The sequence below is a fragment of the Phaenicophaeus curvirostris genome, chromosome 23 (genome assembly GCF_032191515.1).
Source record: "Phaenicophaeus curvirostris isolate KB17595 chromosome 23, BPBGC_Pcur_1.0, whole genome shotgun sequence".
In the NCBI taxonomy this organism is placed as follows: Eukaryota; Metazoa; Chordata; class Aves; order Cuculiformes; family Cuculidae; genus Phaenicophaeus; species Phaenicophaeus curvirostris.
The window spans coordinates 8171508-8195371 of record NC_091414.1 but is presented as its reverse complement, the minus strand read 5'-3'; the positions used below and the strand labels follow the sequence as shown (position 1 = coordinate 8195371).

The 23864-nt window shown below is 46.7% G+C and overlaps 2 protein-coding genes across 4 annotated transcripts; one reads left to right on the top strand and one right to left on the bottom strand.

The window, feature by feature from the left end:
* Positions 1-6141: 6141 nt before the first annotated feature.
* HTR1D (5-hydroxytryptamine receptor 1D) lies at positions 6142-22715 on the bottom strand. Of its 3 annotated transcripts, none has more exons than XM_069875097.1 (4): positions 22642-22715; positions 12779-12953; positions 9037-9234; positions 6142-8975 (listed from the first exon to the last, which is right to left on the bottom strand). In XM_069875097.1, exon 4 carries the CDS (start codon positions 7969-7971, stop codon positions 6835-6837), a length of 1137 nt encoding a protein of 378 aa, XP_069731198.1. In that variant the 5' UTR covers positions 7972-8975; positions 9037-9234; positions 12779-12953; positions 22642-22715; the 3' UTR covers positions 6142-6834. The 3 variants fall into 3 exon arrangements, with proteins under 3 accessions (XP_069731198.1, XP_069731197.1, XP_069731200.1); XM_069875096.1 differs by having other exon boundaries at positions 6142-8962; XM_069875099.1 differs by having other exon boundaries at positions 6142-8824.
* LOC138730416 (uncharacterized) lies at positions 21786-22817 on the top strand. The gene is made up of 2 exons (XM_069875589.1): positions 21786-21879; positions 21910-22817. Exons 1-2 carry the CDS (start codon positions 21786-21788, stop codon positions 22815-22817), a joined length of 1002 nt encoding a protein of 333 aa, XP_069731690.1.
* Positions 22818-23864: the final 1047 nt, after the last annotated feature.

Below are 23864 nucleotides of genomic sequence, written 5' to 3'. Positions count from 1 at the left end.
CACCAGAGGCTGGAGGCGATGTGTGCGTGAACAAGGTGCCTTAGAGGAAATCTGACTGAGAGGAGTCTTAACTTCTTTGCCTACTAACCTCCATTTCTTCTGTTTCACCAGTGATGAAATCTAAATGTAAAGTCTGCTATTGACAACGAGCGTATGGAAAGTGTGTCTGACCACTGACATCTTCCATAGAAGCATCTTGGCTGTATTGAAACAGAATTCCAAACGGCTAAATGAATTTGATGGAGCTGTGGGAAATTCCTCCTCTCTGCGTGACAAGAGCTACTCAACACCTGTAGTCAGATTGTCATAACAGGAATTGCATAGAAGCCATAACTACAGCCATCCCTCCTGACATTCCTCCAAAGGCTCTTAAGGTTTACAGCAGAGGGAGTAGTTTTACACATACGTTTGTTCCTCCCTACCTTATTTACAAGGAACCGTCTCTGGATTAGTAAGCATGGCTGTATCACTGCAACCCACACGCTTCCCAGGACCACCTGCCCCTCACATTGCCAAGCTTGTCCTGGGAGGACTGATCAGCTTCCACTGTCATTGTCTTGCTGACCTTCAGTCATGGTGACTTCTCAGTGCTGACACTTGGCCTCTTCCCCAGTTGCAGGAATAACCTGCACTGAAATTTAGTTGCAGGGTGCTGCAGTGAGCACATATGCTTTGATTTCTATTTAGCTATTTCTTCTGTTTTCAATGAATTCCACATTATCACTGAAATCGCTGTCTGCTGGGGCAACTACAAGATGTACTTCTATACAAATAAATGTGTTTTACCTTACCTGTGTGCTTAGCATTGCAAGAGTTTCACCAAGGAGGCACTTGGAAATCATGCAGCCCTCACGTATCTTCTTGTGAAATGCATTTGTGTGCTTCTGACTGTCATCCGCAGTCATGACAGGGTAAATACAGACATTGATCTCTGGGACATGATAGCTTCCTCCTCTCAACTTGGAGTCTATGGGATGTTATTTATCTTTAATTTATGATACTTAGCTTAGTGTTTTCCCTTACCAGTTCCATATCACTGTTTTTTTCCAAAAGGAGTTCCTGAAGCACTAAATCAAATTTATCAACCAGCATTAAGAATGGTGTAATATTAGACTGTGTACCTTTTCGAATTAGCCTACAATCTAATCAAAGAAAGGGGCTAGTTTGTTTGCTCTTGAATTAAACAGTGTCCTATAAATGCCCAAAGAAAAGTAGTTTGTCATCTTTTTATGTTATGATACTTTGCCAATCTGTTCACCGTTAGAAATCTTCAGGAATAAGCAAGACAGGAAAAGGACAAAAGCATAGTTGATCAATAGAGCAATGGGCCTGGACTAAGTGGCCTCTAAAAGGCCTTTCCAGGACCTTTATTTGGTGTTTCATGATTCACATTGGGCAGGTGAGCCATCATGAGAAGTACTATAGAGACATTTGTCCTCCAGATCCCTGTGCACAGATACCTGCTGCCTCAGGTTTCTCAAGTGGGAGCTTCCTCTGGCTTTGTGTACTGGTGCCAACCCAGCTTTTCCTGGAAATGCCAACCGCCAAAGTCTGCAACCAAAATACTCTGCTGGGAAGCCTGTTTTTAAATTATGTCACTCCCCAGATTCTTGAAGGGCAAATTTCACAGTTTACCCTGCCCAATTAATTCTGTTGTGCATAAACCATCTACTGCTTATTAGAGAAGAGACTTGATCCTATGTCTCCTGCTTTCCAGATGTGTTCTGGACTGTACTGTCAAAATCTTGCTTTCCTTTCCCTCTTCCCTGCTTCATATGTACAAAGAGGGCAATTTTTTCTAGCTAAGAACTATCACAAGGCTGAGGAAAGTCAAGCAGTTCAAGATCCATCAGTTATGGGACAGCTGGTGAGTAGAGATGTTCCAGATAGCCGTCTGAATAGTGGGAAGAAACAAAGGGCACTAGGTCCTTCACAAAGAGTAGGCTTACAACACTGGGTTGGAAGCAGAGACAAATGCCTCAATCCAAAGGGATGAGATGGAGACAAAGCACTTTTTCCAAGGACTTCCTAAGACTTGGGTTTCCACATGCCCTGCCTCCATTTGACCATTAATCTTTAATCCATCTTCACCATGATCCTTTGCAATAGTGGAGGAATTCACTGACCACTTAGAACCAGCTATAAAAGCACAGCAGGGAAACATTATTTATTAGAACTCGTCACATAGCTGATATCAACCACGTGTTCCCATCCTTCTCTTGATCTCTGATACACCTTTCCATGTGGTCTAAACTGCAAGGTGCTGCAGTGGTCATTTAGACTGACCTCTTGCAGGCTCCTGCTCCTGCCTAGAGATTTTCTCTAACCAATCCTGTAAAATGGTCTGAAAAACAATGACAAAGTAGCGGCCTTCAGTTGCACTGCCTTGGGAGTGAAAAAGAAGGGGAACTGTCAGCAGGGATTTGCAAAGGGCAAATCACGCCTGACCAGTCTGATTGCCCTGTATGATACATTCACTGGATTTGAGCATGAGCAGAGAAGTGCAATTTACCTTGACTGTAGCAATATCCTTATACCCTGTTTGTGATGTTATGGGCTAGATGGGTGGACAGCCAGAAAATGGGCAGAGCACTAGGGGGTGTGCTGTCCTAGGGCCTGTCCTTTTTTACACCTTTGAGGGCTCAGGGGAGGTGGCAGAGTGCACTCAAGTCTGCAGAGGACACTGAACTGGGAGGTTCAGTGCGTATGCCCAGAGGCAGAGCACAGTTGATAGGACGAGAGGAAATGGCCTCAAGTTGTGCCAGGGGAGGTTCAGTCTGGGTATTTTGAAAAACCCTTCACCAAAATGGTTGTCAAGCACTGGCAGAGGCTGCCCAGGGAGGTGGCGGAGTCACTATCCTTGGAGGTATTTAAAAGACGTGGAGATGTGGTGCTTAGGGACTTGGCTTAGTGGTGAGCTTGGCAGTGTTAGGTTTACAGTTGGACTCGATGATCTTGAAGGTCTTTTCCAATCTAAATAATTCCATGATTCTATGGCTATTCAGAGGGACCTAGACAGGCTGGAGGAAGGAGCTAACAGGAACCTTATGAAATTCAACAAGGAAAAATGCAATATTTCTTCCAGCAAAGGAAGAACCCTTCAAAATGACACAGGCTGAGGATTGCCCTTCTGCTGGGAAGAACCTGGAGGGCTTGGTAGGCAGCAAGATGAACAAGAGCCAGTAGTGTGCCCTTGCAGATGGGAAGTCTATATTAGCAGAAGCATAGCAAATAAATCAAGGGAACTGAGTATGCTGCTCTACTCAGCCCTTGTTAGACCACACCGAGAATACTGTGTCCAGTTTTGGTCCTTTGAACTAAGACATACCTAAACCACAGTGAGCTCCACAGATGGACATTGGAATGATCAGAAGACTAGAGAACTTGCACCAGAAACTCAGAGGGAGAAGCTGAATGAACCAGGCTTGCTCGGTTTGGAGAACACGACGCTGTGGAGGAACGTAACAGCAGCTCACCCAAGACCTATGAAGAAGTCATTGGTGGGAGACTGAGAGCCAACAGACGTAAGTTGAAAAAAGGGAGGTTCAAACTGGATATAAAGGAAAATCTTTTTCACTATGTGTACAGAAAAGTACTGGAACAGGTTACCCAGAGAGGCTGTGCATCCTTATCCTTGGAATGCTGAAGAAAAACTTGAGTAACCTGGTCTGGTGTTACAGCTGGCCCTGCTTTGAGCAGGATTTTGGACTAGTGACCTCCAGAGGTCCCTTCCAACCTCAGTCACTCTGTGGATTGCATGTCTCCAGATCTGAGCCAGGACTGACAGACTGGCTACCATTGCCTCTAACAGTATTTCTAATGAGATGTTGGCATCAGTGGCTCAAAGATTCTGATTTCAAGGTTAGAACCTGGCATGAAGTCACCTGAAAGAGACTGTGGAGAAGCTCTCTAAATGAAATGCAGACCAAAATTCAGCATCATTTGGGCAACCAAGTCACAGCCTTGCTGCCAATTTTTTGCAGGAACACAGTGACCTGAGGGCTCACTGCTAGCATGACATCCTGGAACATGAAATGGGAAGAGAATCAGTTGTTCATAAAAGACTTGGTTGAAGCAAAGTAGACAGAGGTCCAGAAGGCACAGGGTGCAGACAGGATGAACAGCATCAAAAGGACATCTCGGGGAAAAGGAGGGGAAACTTCAGAGATACCCAAACCTTTGCCTATGGTGCAAAAAAAAAGTCTGCAGAGATTCCAAGATTTGTGGAAGTGCACACTCTTCAGGCTGTGACTGTCTCCCAGGTTAAATTGTTGGGAACATGAAAGGATGGCTGAGGCAATGAGGGAATGTCATATCATGGCACTTTTATCCTTGTGCTTATGCGATACGGCTGAGGAATCTTTCTCTTTGTCTGGGGGTCAGCCACTGCTGGCAGCGCTGCTGGGTCATTTTAAAAGCAATGTTGTCTTGCTGTATCAATGTTAAACAGGAAGGCTCCACCAAATCCTTGTACAGTGGATAGAGGATGCAAAGAGCTCCAGTAATGTGGACCCATCGGCTCTTTAAAGAAGTAAGCTTGAAGGCTGACAGAAACCTTGTTGGGGGCCACTGCTGTCAAGGAAGACCTGTATTATCTAGACTCATGAGGAAAAAGATTGTTTTAAAATAACACAGATCATGAGGTCTGGGGAGGAATCGGCTGTTTGTCTCTTTTAAAAGATGTCAGTGTTCTGGAATATTCAGTGTCCTATGTTAAGCAAGGAGATCTTCCTGCGGTCTCCACAAATGGTTCTTCAAGTGACAAGACCCTGCAGGATCCTTGAGTTGTACCCCTTTGAACTGATCTAGTCACACAGGTCCCCCGTCTATCCCATTACTCTAGCAGAGGTGGTGATACCAACCTGTTGTGATACCTGCATACTCTCAACTACCTCTACCAACACTGGACTGGGAGTGCCACGCCAGCTGTCCCACAAGGGTAGAAGCTGGGAGCAGACTGGACACAGAGACAGCAGCCCTGAAGGGAGCCTGGAGCTCCAAGATGGACACTATGTGTCTGTAACAGCAAATTAAACAGCGCCAGGGCCTGACCTCAGGTGCGAGCGCTCTGTTAATGGCTCCTGTCTTCCTCAGTGTGGCTGTGGCCCATGTCAGCCTGTCCCTGGCACAGCAGGGGGGCACGGGTGGGCTGGCAGTGGGCACTCTGGACACTCTGGAAGCAGACTCTGGGCACGGCAGGGCACTGACACCATCAAAATCTCTTAGTCTGGACTGAGCTTGAGCACTTGAGAAGGGACACTCTTGAGAAGGGACAGGAGCTGTGCGGGCTGAGCTTTAATTATCCTCAGTGCTACTGTGAGAGAGAGGACTACATTTCTATGACCTGTGCAAATGCTCCGTCTGATTCTGCAGCATGGGAATAGTCCTGGGGCACTAATTTATGGTCCACTTATCAACAGAAAAACCAGCAACTGCACAACTGTGCAGCAAATGCAAAGGAGAGGCCAAAGAGCTGTGGTGGCCCTGGGCTGCAGTGGACTCTGCTGGGATGCCCACTCTAGTGGATGGTGGAGATTAATTTGGGCAGGCTGAGAGATGGAAGGGTGGTGAGAAGGATGATGGAATAACTCTTTCAAAGCAATGCCTGGTGCTCATATGCAGTATGGACATGATGCTCCTGTGGTAAAATGACCATAGACACAGAATTTTAAAGTTGAATGAGATTTGGGCTGCACCACTTGGTGTGCTGTCTTGTCCAAGACTTCAACGAACACCTCCATGTGTCGGCTTCCCACCTGCCAAATGGAGGAAATAATTGCAGAGACAGTGAAGTGCAGGTCAGGGGGGGCCTGCTCCACTCTCCGCAGCCACAGGAGAGGAGCTTGGCATGGGGATCTCTGACAGAGGTTTGCATGACCAGTTCGTAAAGATTTCCAGAGACAGCAATGTCACATCCACAACAACCTTAATTACTAAGAACGTTTTCCTCGATATGCCACCTCCTTCTCTCCTCTCTAACTTCTCATTCCTTGTCACCAGAAAGGGAATCTGCTGGCTCTTTTTGAGGTCCCAGTCATTCCATGCAGAATGTATTTTCCTGTTTCTACTGTGCATGAAAAAAAAAAAACAAACCAGAAATGTAAGATCGAGGTACTTTTCAATAATTTTTCATGCTCTTTATTTTGTCCTGTTTCTGCACTGGATATTCCACTAATGATAAAATGTGTAAAAATTATTTCAAATAAATTGTCTTCTTTCCACGGTTCACAAAAACCACAGTTTCAAGTGCAGCATTTGTGAAATACCCACAGAACTTACTTACGTGCTAAACTTTCCATGCTCTGCACAGTCAGATTGTGTCCCATGGCTTTGGAAAAGGTTTCAGGTTTTATCCATTTTGGATGGATAGGACACGTGCCACAGGAAATGCAGCCAGCAGATCCTGTTCTCCAGAAACTTTCTCAGCCTACATAAATTGTCAATAATATACAGCAGAAGTACTGACATCCTGCAAATACACAAACATTTTCCTCTGATCAGGTTACAAAGGCAAGGCAGAATTGGTTGATAGGGTTCATATCATCGCACAGACTCTTTTCTCTGGTTCCCACTCCTTCACTCATTACAGACCCTGCTTCATGTGTTGATCTTACTTACACAAACGATCGCTGCAGAGACCACAGACAAGTCCGGTTATGGGAGATAGAATTCCAGGTAGAAAGTTCCAAACTGGGAGAAGTTCACCATCACATGCACAGCATAAGGTAGCAGCAGAGGTGGCAATTACCAGTCTGGACCATAGGAATAAAAGCACAGAGAGCTTCCAGGTAGGCTGCAAGATTTCACAAGGGTCAGGATCACACCAGGAGAGGCTCAGGACGAACACTTTTTGAAATGTATTAGTTTCTGGAAAGCCTGTTTAAATTCTTCATTAAAAGCTGTATAAATGACAGGATTGATCAATGAGTTTACGTAACCCAGCCATGTAAAAAAGTCCAGTAGGATGGGATGAACCCAACAAGCATCTTGGCAGATTGGGAGGACCAGGGACGTGACGAAAAAAGGCAGCCAGCAGAAAATGAAAGCTCCCAGAATGATGCCTAATGTTTTGGTGGCTTTCCTTTCTCTTGCAGCAGAAATTCTTTTTCTTTCCAGGACACTATCTGCAAGTTTTATTTTAACATGATTAATAAATAACGGGGATCCACCTGAATGGGAATGCCCTTCGTGAAGGCTGGCGTTAATGGAGCAGAGGGACGACCCAGCCGAGCCGGTAATCAGGTGTGCGGTAGTGAAACGTTTCCCATACACTGAAGGGGGCTTCAGAATCCTGGATCGAGCTGCTAAATAAATTCTACCATACAATATCAGAAGGAGCATGGTTGGGATGTAGAAAGCTCCACAGGTGGAATAAATTGTGTAGGAGATTTGATCTGTGTTCACAGCACACTTTGCAATTTCTTCGTGAGCTTTCACTTGCCTCCAGAAAAACGGCGGCACAGAAATACTGATTGAGATCATCCAGACCACGGCAATCATGAGTGCTGCTCGGCCAGCGGTCCGGCGTTTGGCATATTCCAAAGCATTTGTGATAGCCCAGTATCTATCTAGTGCGATAACACAGAGGTGCAGGATTGAGGCTGTGCAGCACGTGATGTCAGATGATAACCAGATATCACACAGCACTTGGCCAAAGGCCCACGTGCGGGTGACTGTGTAAGCAATACTGATGGGCATCACCAGCACAGACACTAACAGATCTGTCACTGCCAAGGAGCCAATGAGGTAATTTGCAGGTGTGTGGAGCTTTCTAGTCAGAAATATTGTTATAACAACAAAAACGTTGGCAAGGATGGTTGCCAGAGTTATAACAGACAGCAGGACCGACAGTGAAATCTTCAGCCCTAACAGTGTCCTTTCATCCCAAGCCAGGGGTGTTTCAGTGAAATTCAATGATTTATTTACCAAGCTCTGGAGGGAGAGCTCTGCAGAGTGGTTGTACTGAGTCATCCTCTGCTCTGATTTCACTTTGCACTTCCCAGTGTAATCTTTCTGGGACAATGACAGATGCTTACTTTTTTGCTGAAAAAGAACTTTTCATCCTAGAGTCCAACACTGAAGAAATATGAACTTGTTGAAAACGTCAGCTTGCACAGTAGATGAGGCACTCTCCTAAGCTAGATTTTCCATCACATCATATCGATGACATCATTGTGAAGCAAAATATTAATATAACCATCCAGACAGGATTCTGGTGCATGGCAGTACAAGTGATTCTTTAAGAGGTGGGAATTTATGTGGTTTTCATTTTCATCTTGCAGATGACTGAATCATTTTTTATTATCTGTTATTCACACCTCCTTTCCGAACTAATCTTCTGCAAATCTGCATAAATCATCACTGAAGAGTGAGAGTCCAAAAAAGAAACAGCTGGGCATATTGATGTCCCTGTGCTTGGGACAAAGCTATCCTCAAGAGTATTTTCTCTTCCTCTCTAAAAGCTGAATGTCATATTTTCAATATTTATGACGGACACTTCATTAGTAGAGTAACCAAGACATGCTGTCTGCATTTCTTCTGTAAACATAATTTCTGTCAGATTTGTAAATCAAAGACTCTTTTTTGAAAAGTGCCAAGCTCTGTTTTCATTTACTCCTCTAAATGATTCAGTTTCTCTCTTCAACACTCAGTCTTCAAATGCTGAAGTCAGGTGTCGGGTAGCAGGGTTCAATGCCTCAGCACCGAAGCTCACAGTGTTTTCCAAGTACTGCGATGTTCCTGATCACACACATTGTGAATGATTGTAATGACTTGTGGAGTAATGATTCCCTCAAAAGAGGAAGAATAGACTGGTTGAGGGGATCTGGAAAAAGAAAGTTAATGTTTCAGTCCAGAATGGTAATACAGAAGTTGTAGAGGTTGAGGTATCACAGCATACAAGCTACAGCTTTTCCATACTTTTCTTTAGATTCAGCTGGTGTAAGCAGAAATCTTTACAAATCTGCAGAAAGCATCTAAAGATAGATTTTTGTGAGACCTTACACTCAGATCCACCTGCAAGTACCAGAATGTCACATTATGCCCGCCCAAGGTTTCTTGAAAGAGGTCCTGCATATGGGTCATGAACAGCTTTGAAGCTGTAAGAGCTGAACTTCTCCAAGAAGATAATCACCAAGCCAGCCTCTTCTGAGCCAGCAAGGAGAAATGCCTGTCAGTTGTAACTGGTACAGTTCTGTGCCATCTGACATGGAATTGAGTCACTCTGTTAGGAATCTGTGGGGCAAAAGCATCGTATATTCCACATGAAACACTGACACTTCGATGTCAAACAACCTTTCTTGAGCTCCTGAACCCTGACATAAGAAACAACACTTTTCAGTTTTGTGTGCTTGATATTTTATAAATATCCACCTTCTGTGAGTCAAACTTATTTTTTAAGGATGCTTTTGTCTTTTGAGGTGTATTTTTCCAGTAAGGGGACCTAGAAGTGTCTTGTATTTCACACTGGACTATTACCTATTACTTTCTTGGGCTTTTTTTTCCCCACGAAGGCTAAGCTCTTCCAATGACTGATTTTGAGAAACTGAGTAAAGGTCCAACTTATAAGGATTCTTAAACAAAAGAATGGCCACAGTGACCAAAGTCCATCAAACCCAAACCTGTCTCCAACAACAGTCCATAGAATCAGCTTAACACTGTTGTCTTTTCCTGACCCTTTCCAAACTGTGATCCACTCTTTTGAGAGAGAGGGACAGGAACCACAAACAGTGTTGAAAATGTGGATACAGCATGGATTTATACTGCATAATTTCTGTTACCTTTTCAATTTCTTTCCTAGTGATTTCTGAGATTTACCTCGCTTTTTTAATCTTTACCTTGCACTGATCTGACATTTCCACAGAACAGTCCCAATTAACATAATTTCAAAGCCAGGAGTGGTAACATCTACATTTTTTTCATGTTTGCTCACTTTTTGCATCCATCTGCATTATATTCCTTCTCCCACTTTTTCACTAAGGTTCTTCGCAACTCTGCACAGTCAGTCCGTGTCTTTATTACCCTGAAAAGTTATGTTTCATCAGCAGATGTCATCACCCTAGTATTCATGTACTTTCCAGACCACTTAATACACTGGGCTGTCTGAGCCTTCTTTATTTGCCTTCTTTAAGGGTCTCTGGCACAGTGCCTAGTGAAAAGTTCCTTGAGAGTCCAGGTAATTGGGACTTCACCCAATCCACAGACTCATCAGCTTCATTTAATTACTTCCACAGATTTGCAAGGCATAGCTTACCCTTAGAAAAGTCACTTTGTCCCTACAGACACCACACTCACGTGTTTATTCCAATTCCTGCAAACCATCTGGGTACAGACATCAGGCTTACAGAGAAGCCGTTGCCCAGATCTCTTTGGAAACTGGTACCCCAGCAGCTGCCTTGCAGCTGATCTGTGCAGAGGGCCAGCTGAACAGCCCCGCTGGTACCATTGCACTTTGGATCTTGAGTCATGTTGAACTCTTTAGGTGAAGACTGTCTGATAGTGAAGATTTATTATTGTTCACTTTGTCCAGAAAAAAAGGTTCTGCTTGTAAACATCCTCCAAGTTCTCCTTAGTGAACAGAGATGGTATAGTTTATCTAGTTTCTCTGTAAGAAATGTCCTTTATCTTCTCTGAGTTTGTTTGTTTTCCATACCTTTACCATCCCTTTAATGCTCTCACTGAGTAACAGCTCACTTCATAGAATCATGGAATGTTTTGGGTTGGAAGGGACCTAGAAGCCCATCCAGTTCCAAACCCCCAACAGGGGCAGGGACACCTCCCACTGGATCAGGGTGCTCGAAGCCCCATCCAACCTGGCCTTGAACACCTTGAACACTTCAGAGATGTCACTTTTAGAATATAAGAAATCTCTTTACCTGAATGCTAGGCTGGTCACACATCTCACGCAGGAGAAAATCCAAACAAAAACAGCTAGACAGACTGATAAGCAATATTAAAGACAGTGGCTGTATTACATAAAAACTAAAGCCAAGTCCAATCTTGATTTCAGTTACTAAGAAAAGTGATCTTGAGTCTTTCCCATACATTGCAAAAATCGGACGTAGTTCAGTGTTAGAACAATTCCCGCAATGTGAAATAGAATGAAGAACACATCATCCACCTACCTGTATATGAACAAGCCTGTCAGTGGTTCTACTGCTTCCAACAGCTGCCAATCATAGACACTGAGTTACTGAATTAATTTCTATAAATAAATTATGTTTTCCTGTGATTTGATCACCAAAGGAAAAAACCCAGTGTTTTACAAGCATGCCCCAAGTCAGGTATTTATCACATACTCAGACCAAGTGCACTGCCTGGTTCCTGTCCACAAATGAGGCTGTCAGACTGACAGTCATTTTTCAAAGTAGCTCCAGGTCAGGTTTCTAAAGCCTATGGCAGAGACTCATCTGGTATGATTTTTACCTGGGTCCTCAAAACCCTATGTAGCATATATGCTTAAATTGAATAGTCCTGCACTTGTGCATAAAGGCTGTTGATTGTGAGTCTGTCAACAAGGAATACACACAGCACACTGAGCAGCTCTTAGCCATGCTCGTTGGGAGAGCAGCACCTATCAGTGATGTATCAGTAATTATGCAAGGCAGCCAGTTGATATTAGTCACTGGCTTCAGATTAAAACAAATTATGAGAGTGTGTGGCCCTGACAGAATTTTTGTTCCCTACTTAAAGCTTTATACTGTGCAGACATTTAAAATCTATTTCTCATGTGTTGAATTATCTCCTGGGGCTACAGAACAATTCATCAAAAGAATTCTCCCCTTACAAGCAGTGAGGTACTTTCTACTGTGCAGTAGAAAGTATGGAACTGTAAATATGCAAAATCAAAAAGCCCCAAATGCTGTGGTACCCAACTGGAACTGTGATCCACTTCAGCAGGCTGGAAGCTCCTGAGTGCCAAGCACAGAACAGGCAGGCAGCGCTCAGCCTAGGGCCATGCACAGGGTCAGATGGGAGAGTCAGAACGTTTCTTAAAATCTGTAGCCCCTCTATTGCAATGACATAGGCATCTGCTTAATGACGAAGGTGATCCAAGGGCTGGAGCATCTTTCATACAAGGACAGGCTGAGAGAGTGGGAGTTGTCCAGCCTGGAGAAGAGAAGGCTGAGGGGACACCTCAAAGCAACTTCCTTGACAGGGGGTCCAGGAAAGCTGGGGAGGGGCTCTTGATCAGGGAGTGCAGGAATACAATGAAGGGGAATGGTTTTCAGCTGAAAGTGGAGAGATTGAGCTGAGATGTTCGGAAGAAATGTTTTTCTGTGAGGACGTTTAAGTACTGGCCCAGGTTGCCCAAAGGGGTGGCTGCCCCATCCCTGGAGGTGTTCAAGGCCAGGCTGGATGGGGCTTGGAGCCCCTGATCCAGTGGGAGGTGTCCCTGCCCATGGCAGGGGGTGGAACTGGATGAGCTTTAAGGTTTCTTCCAACCAGAACCATTCTATGATTTTATGATTCTATGATAGATTATAAATAACTGTTAAATTCCGTGGACCACTAAGAACACAATTACACACTTACATATTTTTTTAGAATCAGGGTCTATGAATCTACTTTATAAAAGTTCCTTTGAATGTACTTAATGGCAATGTCTGTTTTAGAGTCTCTGTTACTCAATTTGTGTGAGTTGGCGATCGCTACCACTGAGATAAAAAACAGTAATGCGACTCCTGTCAGAATCAGAACATTAGGATGTAACGAAGATTAGCTACCATCTAGCGAAAACAAATGTCTTCCCAATATTTTAATATTTCAAATATGTTACCTTTTACTGAAGAAAAAATCCTGAATAGTGGTAAATTATTTTCTTGTTGAGAGCCACTCTTCTCCAGATGGAAATCCTCTCCAGCAAGTCGGCTGCTGTACTTGGTCCATCTCCTCTTGGACTTCACCTGGTTCCCTTGGCCATGGGTTGTGGGATTTTTTTCAGTTTGAAATGCCTGAAACAAATAGAAGGAGGTGTCACAACTGGCCAGAGCAAAGTTTGCACAGCCTGGGGCAAAGCGCAGGTGGGTGCTTGCAGGCAAGGCCTCCTACAAGAGCAGTCAGGAACAGCCCAGAGCAAAGGAGGCCAAATGTGTCCTTGGTTTATCCACACTGCTGTCCTCAGTAGTTTACCCCCACTGCTGCCCCTGGGGTTTATCCAAAATTCCATCCCCAAAGTGGTGTGCAGGTCTGGTAGTCAAGGGAGGACAAGGCAAACTTAGACCCATGATGAGTATGATGAGAAATTGAGGCACTGGGTGACCCTGGAGTGTAGATATTTGACAGTGGTGACACAACCACAACAAGCAGCACAGCCATGAGAGCCTCTTCCATGGGGAGAACGACACCTCCTCATTGCAGAACCACCACAGATCAGGACTGCTCACGGCAACGGCCTCTCTCCTTCACCCCAGTTGTGATTGGGGCTCACCAGATCCCTCATTTACACATCCAGCAGCGCTGAAGGTTGCATGGGTGAGGGACCTTTCAATCAGTTCCTGTGTCCACATATTCAGTGGTTCCTCAGAAAGCCCAGGAGGTGAGATGCGTAATAATGTTCTAATTTCCTGGAGAGATTGGAGAGATTCTTTTTAGTTCATCAAAAAGACGGAAAGATAAGTTAATCTATATGTGGAGAGACAACTGTAGACAGTGCAGAAAGCTTGGTTCAGAGTCTGGAAGGTGAAGTAAGGCACATGTGAAAAGAGAATATGCCTTAGCTGTTGGTGACAACAACTGGGACTACTCCACAGCTCGGGGCTCTCACACAAAACCAGGTGCTTCTTTTGAAAAGACGCTTTGCATTCCAGCTCTGTGGTTAAACACACAGCAAGGACAAGGCAGCCTGGAAGGGTCTCCAGCCTGGTTCAGTTGGAGGAGAAACCAAGGGCCAAACTGTGATAAGGTGGGGAAAGCTGCAAGCAGGGGGCTGGGTGGCCCTGGCAGCCTCTGACGACCGAGCGCCGTGGCCTGGGTTTTGCAGCTGCAGAGAGACCACCACGGATTGCCGAAGATTCAGTCCAGAGGGCAAATGCAGGCGTGACACGCTGCTGTCTCTCCGGGGGCACAGGGGACATTCCTGGAGAGCAGGGTGGTTCTTGCAGACAGCAGGTTTATGGTGCAGCTGAGGAGCTACAGAAGAGAACACATCGGTGCGGATCTTTGCTGGGGTGGGGTGAGGAGTGCGTACAAAAATGAGAGTGTTGAAATGAAAACACAGGATTTGATCTTTCACTGAATAGAACCGGAAAAAAGGGAACAAGATGAAATGCCTTTTAATAAGTTGAATGTTTCCTTTAAGTTCAAACTGAAGCCAGAAGAATTGGAGGATTCACCATCTCACCTTGGGCTGGGTAACTCCCAGGGGAACTGTGAAGGGAAGGCTCGGAACAGAGCGAAATTTCAATACACTTCTGATAATCAATTTGCTCTCCCATCTTTCATAACCAATTCTCATTTTTCATCTAAATATCGAATCCACTACCCTGCCTAAACAAAACAGATATTTTAACATGCTGGAACCTTGACTAGGAATAAAGCTAAGTCCCTGTGTGAGCTAACGAACACCAGATGGCACTGCCAACAGCTATAACACCTTTCAAAGCTGCATTTCGCAGGAAAGCTCAAAAGTAGAAGGTTTTGAATAAGTTCTTGCATATTTGAGACAATTGACTCAAGCATGAAGCATAAGAGCATCTGCAGAGTACAACTTGGAGATGAGAACCCTGTTCAAACATCAGGAAATACATTTTAAAAAGGCTGTTGTAACATAGATTAGAGTCAACTGAGGATGCAGCTTCTGGGAGAAAACCAAGGCAATGCCACAGTGTATTCCACTGACAAATGAGATCCACATAAAAGGCAGAGTCTGTGTAAAAGTAAAAAGTTGGTAAAATCTCTAAAATGCAATGGGTGTAGGTTTGCATGCATCAACATGAAGGACTGGACATGCTGCAAAAGAAACTGTAGTCCTAAACCAGTTTCCTGGCTTTGGATTAGAGCTGCCTGAAATACATAACAACTTGCAAATGCTATAAATAAGATAGAATAAACCTGACAGGAAACATAATATCTATGTCCCTTGCACAATAAAGCTGGATCAGGCTGCACTGTGTACGGAAAAGATTGCCACAGTGCCACCACAAATACAGAAGAAAAGTTGTGGAGGATCCGTTCAAGAACTGCGATGGGAGCTTGGTGACTTGCTGTTATGCGCAAGCTAATTCACCATTTGAGCTCACAGTTGCACCATGGAAGCAGAATAATCTAGAATGGAAGTGAGTGTCCTCACATGATGAGGACACGATTTCAGCATTGCCTACACTGCTGAACTCAGAGCAAAACGAGGGGCATCTGCAAAATATTGCTGTTGTCCCAAGAGCAGGTGCTGTGTCCCTGGCAGAGAGGGATGAGCAAAACAGCAACCTCTCATTTGTTTTCCACTCAAGCAAGGATCGTGAGCCAGAGGAACATCACAGTTTTGGGGAGAAGCCAAGAGCACCTGCAATCTCAAGAGCACAGGAAAGCCGTGCAGCACTTAGGGCAAGGTTTTTCTTCGCCCCTCTGTCCTCACCCGCTGCTGTGCAGGCCACAGAGAAATTTCCCATCACTCTGGCTCCAGCTCCTCCACCGCCTTCTGTACCAGCCAGGGAGGGCTGAGCAAGACTCAGCTACGAGAGCGCAGAATCCCTTTGATGGCAGGAGGAGATAAGTACTGCTCAGAGCCTCGGCCTCCTCTTCCAGAGTCTCTCCACAGGGCTGGGTGCTCCAGGCGGACGACGGGGACAGGTTCTCATCTGGCCAGTGCTCAGCAGGTGCCTCTCACAGCACAGCACCCAAGGGCGGGTTCCTCCTGCCCACATGCTGGGTCATGCTCACTCCTGCAGGCGCTGCCAAGGTAGGCGAACGCATCTGGACACACACCCAGCTCTGCTCACACCGCCCTGCACCTGGGGAGGAGCTGTCACTTACTCATTCCACCCTAACATTTTACACAGGATTCTGATTTTTGCAGGTGCCTGCATTAGAGAATAAATGACTAAAGATTGTTCAGACTCTGAGATGAATCAACAGGAGCAGCAGTTTACACCTGAATGCCTCGTGCACTTAGAGAGTAGCAAGGCAGCTCTGTTACTAGCAAGGCTGGTTATTCTGACTACTCAAGACATTTTTAAGAGCCCAGATATACTTCACATCAACACCAAACAACTTTTTAATACTGAAACCCATGTCAAGACACAGAGCTCCGATATCTCCAGTCACAGCTAGTTTGCACCCTCCGGGCCTTTCTTTGTGGTGCCTCTGAACTCGGTGTGTTGTTGCACTTCATGAGTTGTCCAACCAATATGGGCAAATCACAAACCTCAAATACTATAAGTATATATTGACTAGTGATTACTAACACTGTATCATTTGTGTTATAATTCAATGAACTCTATACTTTCTATGCTTTTTATTAGAAAAAATATTTTCTTTGTCTCATTACATTAGGTGTGACCTGATCTATCCATTCCATTTGCTATGGATACAACATTTTCCACTAGTTATAAAATCAGCAATGTGAGCACTGGTTTTCCTTTCCTTGCTCCCTGCTTCAGTGATGCATCACAAAATAACAAATTTTAGGTGGGATTCATCACAGTCTGATGAATAGAGATCTGAACCTCAGCAGAGCTGTCAGCCCTGACAGGTGGCTCAGCCCTTAGGGCTGAGCATCTCCCTCTGCTGACTGTAAGGGGAGCTGGTACAAAAGAGTTGGTTCTAGAGAATCACACATGATGCTGCATATGCAGCACGGCTCAGGCAGCACAATTACATCTCTCATAGCAGGATTATTGCGACTACTTCAACGTAAACCAGCTATGCCTGTTTTGTTCCTTTGCTATAGAGAACAATGCACTAGATGATCAACTGTATACAAAACTTTTCCCATTTTAAATAAGCAACTATAATTGGTAAGCAAATATTGTCGAGATTTAACAACTTCTCTCTTCTCTTCTCTTCTCTTCTCTTCTCTTCTCTTCTCTTCTCTTCTCTTCTCTTCTCTTCTCTTCTCTTCTCTTCTCTTCTCTTCTCTTCTCTTCTCTTCTCTTCTCTTCTCTTCTCTTCTCTTCTCTTCTCTTCTCTTCTCTTCTCTTCCTATATTTTTGCTCGGCTTTCAAGAAAGTATTGATATTTTTCCTTTTGTCTTTGTATGCAACCAACACCTATTAGCTATCCAGTCGGTTGCTAACTACCAAGTTACAACTGCTGTTACACCTTATAACTAAATATTTCTTACCAAAGAGAAAGGCTGGTATAGAGTGGGCAGTGATGCTGGCAAAAACTGCACTGCAAAAACACACTCTACATTGTGCTGCCAATCGTTTCTCTGGAAGGAGCAGGGATGAGAGCACTTAGATCTGGTGTTACCGAGACTCGCTCAGCTGTAAAGTCCTTGATGACAAGCACACACAATGGAAATCTCCAATAAACTTTTTCTTTCTCATGTTTTCCTCTCTCATTATTATCTTATGTTATATAAGTGGAATTGTAAGAGCCAATGAAACACAGTGGGTGTGAGATTGTAATACAGACTGTGCCCAAGTGCCTGCAAGGTGGGATCTGAGACAAGCAGAGTGACACTGACTGCGATCAGTATCACCAAACTGACACCGAAGGCCCGACCTGGCACATCTGACACCTAGGGAGTGGTAATCTTCTCAGGCTCTCTCTAGGGAGATTACTTTTCCCTCCTTTCCTAGAAGCCTGTTTTAGGTGGTGCCCATTTCTTTCCTGCAAAGGAAGGCTGGAGTGACTCTGGCACTTAAAAACCCAATTTGAACCTCGCAGCCTTGTCCAGAGTCTGGAAGCAGTGGTGAACAACAGGAAAGTCAGAGCAGGGATCATCAGGCAGGGGTCTCCCAGGTCCCTGCCCTGAAGTACCAGAGCCTGTTTAGAACTGGATCAGGAATCACTATTACAGCTTCCTAAAAAGTGACTCTGGACTGTTTTCAGACTCAGGGACTTCTCCAAGTGTTTGATGAGGTTCTAAATGTTAGCATCCATTCAATGGAGCAATAGGAACCAGGCTCATACGGAGGGCTCTGGAAAAGCCCAGGGCATTCAAACCTTGCTCAAACCTTGGCACTTTTAAAATCAACTGGCATTTATAAAAGGTGGGAAAAGCTGCAAAGAAGGGAAAGTTCTTGCAGGTCTCGTCCAAACTATTCTTGCTCGGTTCAGCACTGCACTGCACATCACTCGTTGATGCTTTGTTTCACTTGGATTCAGTGTACTCAGCCATTCCCATCAAACTACATCTCTGAGCACAGTGCTCCACTGGGATTTCTCAGGGCCATCCATAGGCATAATTTCACTCTTACACCTCAGCCATCCTTTCTTGTCTGACCTTTTGTCCAGTCAAGAAGTTGAGAAGAATTATCCCTAACCAGAAAGTATCCTACAGCTTTGCCTGGAGAGGATTTGGAAAGCATTGCTTGATGTGCTAAAACTTGCACTTAAATAAATAGTCAAGCCTTAAAAATGCAAGCTATGATTGTAGAATTGATGTGCCTAACTCTAGACACTTAATCAGAGCACATCATCTTACTGCCTACACAAAGAACAGGTCAGCTTCTGCAGGCACACACTGACCCGTCACACAACATTAAACAAAATTCAATTGCACATTTGCAGAAATAAGGTCTTACACTTCTTGGAAGAAGCACTCATCCACCCTGCCTCCCCTTACTGTCTGTCCTGGAAGCAATTCAGAAAGAAACCCAGAACAACTTGTGCTTGAAGGACCTCAAGCTGGCACCTGGATGTGTCTGAAAGCACACAAGGATTAAACCTGCACAGATGCAGAGTGAAGCACGGAGTGATTCTACTGTGATGGTACGAGGAGGCTCAGCAGCTGCTACTTTCAGGAATGGCTGGGGTGATTAAATGGATGGCGCACTTCATCCAGTGAAATGAGACTGAAGGGGTTAAAGCATGCTAGGGAATGTTAAACTCAAGTTTAGGAACAAGAGCAAGGTATGTAGTTCAGGTGGAGACAAGCAGCTGCCCTCTCCTATGACAGAGCAACCAGCAGGGTTAAAGCTCTGCACAGCGTAGGTGCATCAGTCATGTTGCACCTTGGCAAAATGGCAAAGACCTTGGCCAGTGTGTAACTAGGAATAAGATCTTGACTGAATCTTGTTCTGTTCACCTTGGACAAGGGTAAGTGGGATCCCTGTGTTCAGCTTTGGGCACTGCTCCCAAGAAGATACAGACCCCATAGAAAGAGATCAGAGGAGAGCAGTGAGAACTGTCTTGCAAGCAAACACATGGGAGTAGACCAAATGAATAGAAATGTCAGGGCTAGAAAGGACATAGCTGAAGGAGATGTTCAACGGTCTTTATATGCATGAAATCCTGCTGCAGAACAGGAAGGAATAGCGTGTTCCCTATGGCTGTGACTAATTTTGCTGAAAGGAGAGGGACAGAACTGCAGAAACTGAGCTGTGAGGAAACCCTCACAGCTGGTAAGGGCAGTGAGACTCTTGAAGCATTGCCTGGGGACATTGTGACATCTCTGTCACCAATCTTTAAGGACAGGCCTAACAATCTTTCTGGAATAGGATTTCCAATATCCATTCAGCACCGGGGAAGTGAAATGGATTCAACAGCTCTGCCCTGTGTAAAATGGGGCAAAACCCAAGCATTTTTTCAACTGCAACTCAGTGTCAACTCAGCCAATTCAAAACAAAAGATCCAAGTCAGCGCAAAGTTTGTAGAACATCACAGTTCAGACGTGGAGCTGGCTCAGGACTCAGCACTGGGGCACTGTGGGGCTCCACACAGACAGAGAACGGAGATAACTGGAATTGCCTTCAAGCACAGACTGCTGAGGGACGATGTCGCTGCTGACACCAACTGTCACTGGGTGTCACTGGGCACCAGAGCCCCTGGCTTCCACCATGCCAGAGCATGAATGAGAGGAAAGAACTCTCTATGACTGCACCAGGTAGGAGCACTGTAACAAAATGTTCTTTTGATAGACTTGCACCACCCCCACCTGCATTTTTCACATGTCCCTGGCTTTCTGAGTGTTGCTCCCTACTGATTCTCTACTCTCCTCACTGAACTTTGTTATACTCCTCTGCTGTCTTACACACTTTCCAGGATACAGACACAAGGTCCCCTGACATACAGTGCTTGACCCTTTCAGTCATGAACATCCATAACACGCTAGGAAGCAGCATTCCCCTAGATGACCTGTTAAGAGCTCTCCAGACATAGAAATCCAGGCAAATACAAACCGGAACAGCTATGACTCTGACTTCAGTATTTATGGTAAAGATGCTGCTTATTTTCTCCCCATGAGCTCAGAGATGTTAAAATGTCTGTGTTCTCCCCTGCACAACATCTCTGTGCTCATACAGGGTTGGTAATGGACAGGCTGAGAACAGGCAGGACAGAAAAAAGGAACATCTCTGATGAGTCCTGCAGTGCAGCTCTGGGGTCGCAGTGGGTGAATCCCAACTTGTGTGCACTCTGAAGGGCGTCTCTCTTCACAGGCACCGCTGAGTGCATCGTCAAGGGGGCTGAAGGGAATCTTTACCCAAAAGGCAGAGAGGAAAACAGTCAATTCTTTTATGCTAACCTTTTATATCAGGATGGCTCCCCTCGAAGCTGCATGCAGGACAGCTCTAACTGGCAAAGGCTGCGTTGTGGTAGATGTGCCAGAAGAGAAGGATCTTTGCCATTGGTTTCCATTCAGCAATCAGGTGAGGACAATGCATTGCCATCATGCTTACTCTGCGCTAGACACTGAAAATAGACAGGCCCCTTGCATCTTCCTGCACTTTGATATGTCTCAATTTAAGCAATGTATTTCTGACAGAGCTGCAAATCAGCATTGTTCACTCCACAGAAAAGGATTGGGGTTTTTTGCCAAGTCCTTTTTCCTACCATTTGCTCACGCGTGCCTGCATCACACGTGCTCAATTTCTAACTCCTCCCCGCTCAGCAGAAGTGGATACACAGAGTGACCATCAGCTGCAAAGGTGACAGAACAATCTGGGATTTCAGGAAAAATGAATGAATGATCATAGAATCATAGAATAACCAGGTTGGAAGAGACCCACTGGATCATCGAGTCCAACCATTCCTATCAAACACTAAACCATGTCCCTCAGCACCTCGTCCACCCGTCCCTTAAACCCCTCCAGGGAAGGTGAATCAACCCCCTCCCTGGGCAGCCTCTGCCAGTGCCCAATGACCCTTTCTGTGAAGAATATTTTCCTAAAAAAAAACCCATGCCATCGAAATGATGTCTGGTGAGGACGCTACTCTGAGACCAGCAGGATCTGGGGAAAATGAGAAAACCAGGAAACATTACACGCAACATGAAAAGAACGGATTTACAATTTGTTTGACATTTGTTCGACATTTGTTCATTTTAATACTTGAGAAGCATACATGCTGCACAGCCTAAACCCTTTGTTATGATGCCACTTTAACTTTGCAGAGAACATGAAAAACAAAGGCAAATTTGTCTTGAGAAACCTCACTGCTCCCAGGCACTGCTCCCCGGAGCCACCTCCTTAACGCCCTGCCGGCAGCAGCTCCCGCAATGAGGAATTTGCAATTACTGGCAGGGTAATTCCCACCACTCTGAAGTCCGTTGTCCGCTTAGTTTTGGGAAGGGCTTTTCTCCCTTGGGGTTTACTTCAGGCTCACAGCTGGCGAGGTCACTGTCACCCTGGGGAACGTGATTCTCCTTGAAGCCCTTGATCGAGTCTCCCGCGTTGCTGGAAATGCGGGTGGGTCCCGAGCGCGGGGCAGAGCCCTGGTCCCCGGCCGTGCTGCAGCTCCGCAGCGCATCCCCCGCCGCCTGGTCACCGGCTCCAGGTGAGAAGACGCGGGCTGAGCCCTGAACAGCCCGGCCGGCACCCGAGCGGGTCCCCGAGCGTGGAAGGCGCCGACTCCGGGGGCACCGCGCTCGGCGGGGCCGGCAGCGGGCCGGGCTCCCCCGTGTCCCCCCGGCGGGGGCGGAGACAGCGGCCCGGGCGGCTCTCGGAGCGCCCCTTTGCGCTCCCGACGCGGTCGCTCCGCTTCCCCATCACCGCCGGGGGAAGAGAGCGGCGGGATCCGCTCCGAGCGTCCCGCTGCTCGCCGAGCCCGGGGGGGGCGACGCCGACGGCAGCTCCGAGCCCCCCGAGACCCCCGCTCCGAGCTCCGAGCCCCCCGCCCCGAGCTGCCCGAGCTCCGAGCCCCCCGAGCCCTCCACCCCGAGCTCCGAGTCCCCCGCCCCGAGCTCCGAGCCGCCCGAGCTCCAGCTCCGAGCTCCGAGCAGCCCGCTCCGAGTCCCGAGCCCCCCGAGCTCCAGCTCCGAGGCCCCCGAGCCCTCCACCCCGAGCTCCAGCGCCCCCCTCTCCGAATCCCGAGCCCCCCGCCCCGAGCCCCCCGAGCTCCAGCTCCGAGCTCCGAGCCCCCCGAGCCCCCCACCCCGAGCTCCGGCGCCCCCCGCTCCGAGTCCCGAGGCCCCCGAGCCCTCCACCCCGAGCTCCAGGCCCCCCCCCCGCTCCGCTCCGCAGCGCCCCCCGCCCCGAGCTCCCACGCCGGGCCCCGCAGCGCCCTCGGGGCCCCGCACCGCCGCCCGCACTCACTCACCGCCCGTCGGCGCCGTCCCGGCCCCGCCCGGCCCCGGCAGCGCCGCCCTAAATAGCGGCGGCTCGGGCTGCGCTGCCCGGGGAGGGGAGCGAGCGGCTGCTGGGGGCTGCGGGGGGAACCCTGGAATCGCCGCTTCGGAAGGGAAAAATGGAACCGACCGTGTGAAAGTCAAATAAATGGATGCAAGGAAGAGACTCGGTAAGACCCACGGTTTCATCCCACAGCCCAAGGAATCAGGGAATCCCGGAATGGTTTGGAAGGGACCTCAAAGCCCATCCAGTGCCACCTCCTGCCACGGGCAGGGACACCTCCCACTGGATCAGGGGCTCCGAGCCCCATCCAACCTGGCCTTGAACCCTCCAGGGATGGGGCAGCCACCCCTGCTCTGGGCAGCCAAATCACCCCGCTAGGCAACGCTGACGGCCAAAAGGCAGCAAAGGCACCAGCTCTGGCCAAGAGCAGCTTGGATCTGCTGGGAGCTACGGGACAGGCTCGGCTGGAGGCTGCAGGGGACACCTGGAACTCCCGACTCCGAGACCAAGACGCCAACTCCAGCCCTTTTGAGAGCGTAGTTAGTAATTTTTAACTGGTTTTAGTCATTGCTGATAAACAAAACCTGTTTTCTTCAGAGAAATAGTAACTTTATTTAAGCCATTTATATATAAGCAATTCAAACATAGCCAAGGTCTTGCAAGAGCGATGCTGAAGTCGCAGCCCCTTTGCAGTATCGCTTGACCTTACATAGATGTTAAATTAGCCATTGCCAACCAGCTGTCTCCATTTCCTTCTGGCAGATAATTTACATATTGGATTATTTTCAAAAAACAGATGATCTCATGATTCTTGAACACGTACAACTGCTGACAGCCGAGCTGCCATCCACACCACCTTGTTGTCTCGGTGGGATGGGTCAAATTTATTAACACTCTAAAGGTTTGCGATGGAGCCCAAGTCCACCCGGCTGCCCTGGGCTCGGTTGCAGGAGCGAGGCCGTGCTCTCTCCAAATGTTTTTTGTCCCAACCTCAGCACCTCAGATCGCAGGCTGCTCCCAGGAAAAGCAGCATTTCATCCATTCTCCACTGCAATTTAGGACTTAAAATACATATTTAAAGCCCAATAGGCTGGAATTGTGTAGGTGATAAAGCTGCATCCTCACTTCAGAACAAGAGGGAACCGGGGGCCTTGCAAACTGCACCACCATGGTGTGAATCTTATACCAAAA